The following is a 10,547-nucleotide window of genomic DNA, read 5'->3' on the forward strand; positions in this document are numbered from 1 at the left end:
CATCTTTCTAGAAAATGTATAGGTATTCTATGTACATAAACACAAAAATGTTTAGTTCTGTTTATTGGTAAGAACTTACAAGGTAAGGGGTGGTAGTTTTGTAGAATGGAACATTTTAATTGTCTTGTTCTAGGCCATCACCAAGCAGAAGTGTAGTATGAGACAATTGACGGTGTGACTCTGCTCCTGTTTACCCATTTATGCAGCATAAACTGATGGGAACAAGTGCTTTTGGCACCAGTGAGACCTGTCTTCTGTCCAGACTCAGTCTTGGTGCTTCTCAAAGGTATCTGCTTAACAAATGCCAGTTCAGGGCAGTTTATTGACATCTACCTTTGTGCATTAGGAACTGGGCTGAGGCTGCCAGAACCCATTTTGTTTGTTAACATTTACTGCTACTGGAATTAAATTTCTGCATAAAGAGAGATGCTGGGTTTGAAGCCAGTTCCCAGAGGTGAAAGGCCAGTGTTTTAAATCTGCTGAGCCACATAGCCTCATATAGGTGAGGAAAGCTCTTATTTTTCAGTCATAAGAAATAAGGCCTATCTTTACACCCAGCCTGCTATTGCTTAGTTAGTAATGTATAAAATATAACAGCATTAATATTATGTCAGGTAAGCTTATATTCAGTAATGATGAGGGTTTTTGATTGTTGAAGGAAAATATTTATACACTGTCAAATTTGATACTGTACAGTTACTTTTTAGACAACTTAGTCTTTGTAATACAAAATGTCAATGGCCACTACTCATATTTATCATCTTTATAAAAATGTGCAGCAGTCTACAGCATTTTATTTCTGTTTCTTTAATTTTGGATGGCTCCTTATATCATGAGGAAATTTGAATATGATTTTCAATATAACTAGGTAATATGGTTCAAGAAAGGAGGCAAAAATATGGATATACAATTAAGGCACTAATACTTCTGTTTCAATAGATTGTATTGTGCAATTCATAGTCACATATAAACTTGTACACTGCAGCAGTGGTTCTCAGTCTTTTGATCCCAGGCTTATCTACTCCATCCCTACCCTCACATCTGCCACCCTACAACCTGCCTACTCCAGACTGCATAACCCTGCAGCTTCACAGTCTCAGGGTATTATACCCTTTTGCCAAGCATTCTGCAGAGGTACCTGAGCAAGCTCTACTTACACGAGCTCTGGGAAATAATAACAGGCATATTTGGACTCTGCCTTAGCTAAGTGAGTTTGCTTGTCACCAGAGCTGCTGGGCTTGCCTGAAGTGCTGTATGAAGATGGATTTGCTGCTTCCCATTTTGGACATAGTACATGCAGAACATCTTGATTTCTGATGATGATGATGTCTGGCACTGAGAACATTGGGAGGGGCAGCTGACTCAGCCCTTATCTGCTCTTATGGCCTACTCCTAGCACCTCTACAGACCACTAGGTGACAAACACTACAGTATCCCAAAAGTAGAAGTAGCAGGATACATAGTATTTTTTTTTTTGCTGATGCTAATTTCTCTTGCTGTTTCTCATTTAAAAAAAATCCGTTTTAAGTATGTGATAAAGGCTCAGAATAATTGGTGGGCACATTGAGAATTGGTTTCTTTTTGTTTTTGAATGTACTACTTTTTCCCATTATGATTTTTATCCCTGCACACTAATAGCTGTAACTTCTTGAATGCTGTACCTTAATGGAAAACATATTTGACCTTAACCTCTAGTGATTCAGTCTACTAGAGCCTTAGTACTCTCTTTTTGAGAGAGAGATCGCACACAAAAAACACCACACTTACACCTTTTTAAAGGGAATTTAATATCAGTTTTAATATATGTAAGTACTGAACAGGGCTAGCTTCCTTGGAAGGTTAGTATGTTACTTTCAGTTTTATTTTCTGTCTTAATCTACAGTTTTTGAAGAGCCTGAAGATCCCAGCAGCAGGTCATTCTTTTCAGAAATCATTTCATCAATATCTGATGTAAAATTCAGCCACAGTGGTCGATATATGATGACACGAGACTACCTTTCGGTTAAAGTATGGGATCTCAATATGGAGAACAGACCTGTAGAGACATATCAAGTATGATCTTCAGATATATATATGTGTGTGTGTGTGTGTGTGTATATATAAACGCATCTCTTAATTTTCGTTAATTCTGTCTAACACCATCTTCGTGTTTCCAGGTTCATGAATATCTTCGAAGCAAGCTTTGTTCCTTGTATGAAAATGACTGCATTTTTGACAAGTTTGAATGCTGCTGGAATGGTTCTGATAGGTAAGGTTGAGTTTGAATTAATCTTAACTTCCATAGTCCTAGCTTAGCAGGTGACTAATATTTAGCAGTGAATGGACTTTGTGGGATGCCTTAATTTTGCGTGTGCTCAAACCTCACTTAACTAAGTGGTAATTACATATGCCCCTTAATGGACTCTATTGGGATTGCAGTTGCATACAAACAAGGATTTTTTTTTCTTTTATTCAAACTATTTGAGAACATGTTTTCCAGATTTGCTTTTAAATACGCGCACGGTATTTTGAGAGATTTTATTTCTGAGATTTTATATCTCAGATTTTATTTCTGAGCTCTGGTAGTTTCCATCCCCAATTGTGTTAAAGTTGACCAATATAAAATAAAAAAGAGGGAGCTGACTATTGCAGTGTTAATCTTCTGGCTTTTCTTATAATTTATATAAATGTATTGTTAAGTAAATGTGGTAAAAACAACGTGACTTGATGGCAGGATCTCTTTTGAGGGGTTTTTTGGGTATCCTAGAAATGACCCACCTCAGGTCAGGCAGATGGCCATCCCTGGTGGCATGGAGAGAACACCCATATCTTAATGCCATCAAAGCCCCACATCTGCAGGCCAGATTCAAAGTTCCCACAGATCAGATCCAGCCATAGATTGCTGACCCTGACTGAGGCTGTTGCCTGTGAAAGCTTATGCCTCTCTCTAAGGTGCCACCCTGCCCTCCTTTCTACCCAAGGATAGGTAAAAGTATGAGACGTACCAGAAGAGGATAGGAAGGAGAATGAAGGGGCAGCTGTGACAGAGTTTATTGTATTGCTCGTATAAAAACCTCACTTGGAATGCTAATAATATAACTGGTTTTCAACAAATCCCAAAAAGTGTGACGTCCGTCTGATGTCGGTCTCTTTTGTTGTTTTGCTAATACACAAATTGAGCAATATTGGGCAGTTTTATAGATTGTAAAATTATCTGAAGTTTGTAATGCTTAACAAAATAATGTAAAACAATTTGTGGCTCAATTTACCCCCCATAAAAGTATTTTTCCATTTTCTGTACCATTCCCCATACAATCTAATAAAGAGGGTTTTGAAGCTGAAAAGAGTGGATTTGATTTAAATGAAATCAATTTAAATCATGATTTAAGTTACTGATCAAGAAGCCTCAGTTTAATCATTGTTTTGTACAAACAGTGCATTCTTGTTGTTTGATATCCTTTATCCATTTAACTTCTTGAAACTGCACTTTAGAGAGGTAAGGGCTGACTGTGTGTACACAAACTTGCAGAGAGACAATAGGGCTGAGGGGTGGGTAATCATGTGTGTTATTTCTCATCTTCATATACTGCTGTTAGCAAGGATGTTATCTGGAGACAACAAACTTTTCCTATGCCTGAAGAAGGGTATTTGTGCCCGAAAGCTTGAAAAGAACAATTTTTCCAACTATTTAGTTGGTCTAATAAAAGATACCACATCTTCCCAAAGAACCATGTCTGCCTATAATCTCTGGAGACACAAATCCACAGTTTGAGAACTGAAACTAAGCATCAGAGAGATGCTTAATGGGTTCTGAGCACTAAGTCCCATTGGGTGGATTGGTTTTCCTTATTTTTTATTAATCTATAGAGGAACCGTCTAGGAACCCCATAAGATTGGGCCCCTAATATAGTCCATGGCCTGTTGTGACTTCTTTATAAAACTTCTAAAAATGTTCCATGAATATATTGTCTCAAGTAGATATTATAACTTCAAATTATATACTAATCCATGATGATATCTTTGAGCTTTAACATATCTTAAATTAAAACTATCTTTTTATGTTTTTTTAAATCATGTTAACAAAAAAAAAATATGATTAAATTAAAAAGACGATATTTTTAGTTGCTGATTTTTATCACCCCTGATGCTGTATTTAGTACAGCTCCCACATTTTAGAATGACTGTGGTGCAAATATTTTGTACCTGCAATAACTTACAGAAACTCTTCAGGAGAAATGGAGGTTTTGGCAACAATTGGGGCTTTTGGAACCTGAGAACTGGCAGTGGTCACATCTTCACCTGACTGTCACCTCTAGGCTAGTCTGGAAGGGTAGGCCAGAAAGGCATTCAGGGAGAGGGATGTGTGTTGAAAAGGGAAGGTGTGAGGTGCAAGGATACATAACATAGTGAGAGTGGGGAAGGGAAGATGGGGAGGAGATGGTAAGGGAGTGCGAAGTGAATGAGGAGCATGTCATGTCTGGCTGCATAATAATAAAACCTTTCCCCTTTTCTTGTTGTTTTAAACAGCGCTATCATGACTGGATCCTACAACAATTTCTTCCGGATGTTTGACCGAAACACACGGCGGGATATTACTTTAGAAGCATCAAGGGAGAGTAGCAAACCTCGTGCCATCCTAAAGCCACGCAAAGTGTGTACAGGTGGTAAGAGAAAGAAAGACGAGATAAGCGTTGACAGTCTGGACTTCAACAAGAAGATCCTTCATACAGCATGGCACCCCACAGAAAACATCATTGCTGTAGCTGCCACCAATAACTTGTATATATTCCAGGACAAAATTAACTAAAAAGATGGCTTAATTGAGGACAAAGTCTCGTCGTCTTGCATAGTTAAGCTCAGTTGTTTATCTGTAAAAGAGAAGGCCTTGTTGTCCTACCAGTAAAGAACATTGATGCACTTACTTCCCTTTATAGATAAAGGAGAAAAGCTGGCCTGGTTTTGAGTTTGTGGTGTAGTTCTGCCTTCATTGGAGGGGGGTGGGGAGTGGAATGCAAATTGCAGTTTTCTGAAAGAAAAAAGCCCTCTTGAAGCAGAATTGATGGACAGTGCTCAATAAAGGCCAATACTCAAAACAAATGTATTTATTTAAGTCTGAGCCTTCCTTTCCAGTTTATAGACCAAAAATTTAACAACCAAGAGAAAAAATTGTCATAAATGTAATTTCTATCTCTCTCGCTCTTTCTCTGCTGTAATATTTGGGCCTTTGAAAACATATATTGTGCTTTATGCCTGTAAACATTCCTCCTCTGGCCTTTATCTAGGCTTAGGTGTTTTTACCTTTGAGCACTTAGGTAGGTCTTGAGTTGGGTTCATAGACAGGTTCCATGAATATTTACTCACCAACTGTATCTATAACCACACCTTCTGGTGTAAACCACTTAATAAAAATAACAAACTATAAAAAGTGTTTTTAAATCTGAAAGTATGTATTCAGTCTTTTATTTTTTTATTGCATGTATTGAGATTGTGCAAAATAATTCTAATGGGGAATTTGACAATGTTTGTCCCAAAACTTGGATTTTTTGACAGCCTGGTATAAACTGTTTTGTGTAGTATGAAATATTTCAAATTCTAAATTTAGTTTCCACAGAATTGTCATTAAGTTGTGTTGGATTTCTGTAAAATTACATCTGTATACACAAACTAGGGGATTTGAGAAGGTTGGTATAAAAACATCTACAGCCTAAAAGAGAGAAACTACTTTGCACAGAAGGGAATATACAATAAAACATTGAATCAAATTTCTGCTTTGACAATATAAAATCTATTTTTAACTAATGCCTCTCAGATGTTTGACACAGAGACATACCTTATGTGCATTACTTTTTTTATATTTTTAGTGACTTATTTTGGAAAAATACACTTTTACTTTAAATAGTAAATTTGGCATAATTAAATATATTTAGAATTTCACATTGCAATTCAAACCAGCAAATAAAACTGACTTGATTATACCAAGCAGCAGCACAACTAAAGTTTTAACATACTCTGTCACTTGACGCCAGGTGATCAGGATATAGTGAAACTATGAACTGATGCAAAATGCATTTGTCATAGCATCCTACTCCTGTGGACATCAGGGTTAAAAATCATTTTTAAGCTTTGGGTATTTTTTTCTAAAAGGGCATAAACTCATCCAGCGTTCTCTTTACCCCAACTAAATGCGGGTGTAAAATGTGTCAGAAGAAATGATGGCATATTTTAATAGAATCGAGTACCAAGATATGCAAGGAATGCAAAATAAGGTCTTTTTAGTTAATTAGACTCTTGAATTTCCCTCATGAAAGTGTGGTTTACACTCCATTTTATTAAAATGAAGGTGCATTATGATTATTAAATCAGATATGGATATGCAAGAGAAATGTCACTGTTCCTACCCTCTCAATTAATGTCCATAGAGTGCCACTCTTGTTCATAATAAGCTAGTAAATACAACTAACTTTGGGGTTCTACAAATAAAGTTTAAATAAAAAAAAATCTTATACTGTATATTGGTTGTGACACTATTTGCAGATCTTGAAATGTGGAACTTCTAGGTCATTTAAGCATTATATTTGACCTTTGTTCCTAAAATACATAATAGAGCTAATACAATGGGATTGTATATACTTGTTCAATTATTTTGACCAAAAAGTTTAATAAATTTTAAATGTTTACTTGAACTTGCTCTGTGTAGTCTGACACCTTCCTTATTTTAATCTTTTGAAATTTGAAATGCCACCCAAATTCCCCAGTGATTCCACATAGATGCCAAATCGGCTTTTTGCTGCATTCATTTGGTTATTTCCCTTTTTCAAATAAGCATAGTAAATTAATATAGATATCTAACAGCCCAAATGCTGCATTTTTGCAGCATTGGGTAGACCAATTTATTTTCCAATGAGCAAAGTAAAATATGTTTTAATGTGTAGAAATTCAGACCTGTAATTCAGAAATCCATCTCACCATGTCTTGTATATTTTAGAGCTATTATAATTAGGACCGGTAAAGTCTAATCTCTTTGCTTAGGTTACAAAAATCTGCTGGCAGAGCTATACATACATTAGGAATCTGAAAAGATTTCATATTGTAGCCAACCTTGCACTGCTAGCAAAACCCATGGTGTGATTCCAGGTTTCCTACTAAGCTTCTGCTAGGGGGAGCCTATATAATGTTGGTGCCATCATAATTTCCTAAAGTGGTAGCAGTCATCACTGTGTTAGATGGCCTAAGTAACCATAGGTGAAAAAAGGATGGAAATTTAAAGGATTTTACTGAGACTGGATAGCTAGTTATTTAATAAAAACTAGGTACATTTACTTGCATGGTTTTGCAGCTAAATAGCTAATAATGGTTCCTGAAAATCTTTCACCGTGTACCTCACTTAACCAGTCTTTCTGGTAATTTTTTTCTGGTGGATGGAATTCTCACTCAAATTTTCAGATGTTCACACAGAAATGAGATCATTGAGAGATCAGTTAAATCAATTAACAATTTTGGTATCTCAAACCAGTCTGTAACACCTCATTCCTCAAGTGCATCTTTATTTTGCCTTTGAGTAAGATTTTGTCTTTATTCTTTTTTCCTTGCTAGATTCCTACATTGTGCCATCATGAATTATGATACCTTGAACCTTCGCATTGTCAAAAAAAAAGATTGGTATGATTTCAAGTGATAGTATAATTAACAAGAATATTATGTATTAGCATTATATATGTGTAGCTTGCAGTTACTGCAGGAGAAATTCCAAAAGCTCAGATTCTGGCAGATAAAATATTGTTTGTTATAAGAAATAGTGATTTGGTTTTATGCAAATGTTTCCTACAAGCATGATAACTGTGGACAGCTGTTTCATGTCTTTAAGGCGGTGTTTCTCAGCTGGGGCACTGTGGTGTCGCAAGATACTTTGAGGGATGAGGCAGGAAATGTGAAGATAAGCAGATGAGAACAGGCTCAGGCTCTCCCTGCCTGGCTGTTCCCTTATGCCCACTGTAAGGAGTTGAGCACTAATATATTCGTTTTTAAAATGGGATGCCACTCAATTCACAAAATTATGGAGGGCTGCCTTGAGGTTAAAAAGGTTGAGACCCATTGCTTTAAGGAAATAAGTTTAACTTTTGAATCAACACAGGAATTTCCAGGTAAGAGTCACAGACTTTTTCTTTTTAATTTATACTTCTGCACTGTACTTTCCTGAAGTACCCATATTATCTAATACTGTAATTCAACATGCATGTCAAAGTGCATAAATACTTCAAGGATTATGTGCTGTACTGAGTTGTATATGAATTCTTATTGATAATGAAGAGTCTCAAGTTGGTCCCTTAAAATTGAGACAAAATCTCTTTTAATCTTCTAAAAAAGTAGGGTATACTAGGATCTAGTACGATCGGGGAAGCAGAGATGAAAAAGGGATTAAATGGGTTCAGGCTCACCTATTGGAAACAATCTAGCTGCCTATTGGTAGATAAGTTAACAGTAGAAGATAAAGCTATGGAGCTAGGCACTAACAGATTTATATATCTATTTCTGTATTTCCTGTGAAACAGAGTACATATTTAATGGAAAGCACTTTACTTGCTTGTAGATTAGAATGTAATTTCTCAAAATAAATTGAAATATTGTTTGTTCATTGTGCTATTTTAGAATTCTAAAATTTGGTTATAGGCAGATAAGTGAATTGTAAGACTGGCAGTACTGGTGCTTTCCATTGATAGGGCGCTTGAAGGTAGGAATGGAGATTTGGAGGGAGTGGGGAGACCTGCTTTAAACTGTTGGCAAAATGAAATGACATGCTGATGGATCTAACAATGTTTAGTGGCTAGGTTAGTAACATGAAAAGTTTTACAGAGGGCCTAATGTGCTAAATTGTTTTTTTCAGGTATAGTTTATGGAATTCTCAAACCTAATTGTTTGGTTTAAGTACTATATAAAATACAAGTTATACATAATACTATTTTATGTATTTTTCCCGTGAGTTCCAGTTAAGATATCTGTAATTCATACTGATGTGCTGCAGATGTAATGTACTAGAACATTAACATGCGTCTCTTTAGCATTCCTGTGAAAATGAGAAAAGTGTGAAAACATATTTTCCCTTCACAGACTCTGCTCATTCATCCCTAATGAATCATACCTCTTGCTTGTAAATTTTGGAAGCAGTCCACTATGGTTGTTGGGAACTGTAGTATGAAGCCTCTGCCTTTGCTCAGACCACCCAGCTTTTTTCCCTTCTAGCAGTGAAATGATTGGTGAGTCATTTTTTTTTAATCATTGTTTTGTTTTGTCATTTTGTGTGTATTAGTATTGGTTAACTTTCTAGGTCCCTTCCCCTTCTCTTAAAGCTAAGAGTATTGAGGCTGCAACCTTCTGGCTTCTCAGTTGTATGCTCCTCTTGAATAATTTGTCTTTGTCCTGTCAATATAGCAGTAGAGAGGAGTCTTGTAAATGTGAACTCAAGTCCAAAAGACATTGCAGGTGATTTTTCAGGAGCCCGAGAAACAATTACTTCACAAGCCACAGACTTTGTTTTTCATGGACATGGAGAACTGCTTTGGATATTGTGTAGGCCGCTGCCTTCTCCCTGAAACCTGTGGCTCCTACAAGGAGCAAAACCAGTAGCAGAGAGCTCTTCACAGCCTATTCAAGAACCAAGGTTGGTAAACTCCAGAGGGTCCAGTTACTCAAAATGCAGAAGCAAACATGGTAATGCACCAATTGGTATTGCAAAGGGCAAGTAAAAAATGTAAAAAAAACACATTTTCTTTATTACCTTCCCACGTTAAAAGTATGTTAGGACTTTTCTTCCAGAGGCTATTACCGTGCTATGTGAAACTGTCTTGGGCTGCAGTATAATAGAAATTGTGCCTGTCAAATTTTCAGCCCAGAAATCTCTGCTGATGAAGAAAAGACATCTTTTCCACTCTAAAAGCTAGCTTTTGCCCAGAAAATTAAGGAGTGGTCTTACGTGAACTGAGACAAGTAAGGACTCCATTCCCCCTGCATCTAGGGATTACAGGGAGGTGAGCAAAAGATCCCCCTTCCATATTCAGAATGATTCCTATTTTGCTGCATAAAGCCTTGGCGTATGGTTTCTCCTGTAGTAGTTATATAGCTACCAGCCAACCAAGGAGAACAAGCAAGCAGTCTTTCAAGCTTCTGAGGCCATCTAGCAGCTGGCCTTAGACTCAAGGATTTGTACTGCCTTCGGTTATAAGACAGTGGTTCTCCACCAGAATGCCACAGCACTTATATTACTAGCACAAGAAAAACCCAGAGATTTCAGATAAGAATACAGTGTCAAAAACTAATGACCTGTGGTCTTTCTGAATTATTTGCAACAGTAATTTAGTTTTCCTTAGTCCAAGACTTAAAGAAGTCATTGCAGGATTTGCTCCTCCATTGAAAGACACTGGAAAGCCTTCACTCAGACTGAGGACATGCCACAGAATTTCAGAGTTAACTGTAGCCAAACAATTCCTTCTCCAGAGAAATGGATCAATTTGTAACTGACCAGCTGTGAGAAAATACCCTCTCCTACCAGTTGTTAAAGATCTAAAATATTTGCA

General features: G+C 36.7%; 1 protein-coding gene across 3 annotated transcripts in view; it reads left to right on the forward strand.

The window, feature by feature from the left end:
* The window catches only part of LOC102380229 (serine/threonine-protein phosphatase 2A 55 kDa regulatory subunit B delta isoform), a 47,340-nt gene extending 41,457 nt beyond the window's left edge, over positions 1 to 5,883 (forward strand). For all 3 annotated transcript variants that reach the window (XM_025194627.1, XM_014527026.2, XM_025194628.1), the window contains 3 exons: positions 1,883 to 2,052; positions 2,157 to 2,248; positions 4,507 to 5,883. In XM_025194627.1, coding sequence (XP_025050412.1) covers positions 1,883 to 2,052; positions 2,157 to 2,248; positions 4,507 to 4,786 — 542 coding nt within the window. In that variant the 3' untranslated portion in view covers positions 4,787 to 5,883. The remainder of the gene's footprint in view (positions 1 to 1,882; positions 2,053 to 2,156; positions 2,249 to 4,506) is intronic.
* Positions 5,884 to 10,547: the final 4,664 nt, after the last annotated feature.

The sequence above is a fragment of the Alligator sinensis genome, unplaced genomic scaffold (assembly GCF_000455745.1).
Source record: "Alligator sinensis unplaced genomic scaffold, ASM45574v1 scaffold1470_1, whole genome shotgun sequence".
In the NCBI taxonomy this organism is placed as follows: Eukaryota; Metazoa; Chordata; order Crocodylia; family Alligatoridae; genus Alligator; species Alligator sinensis.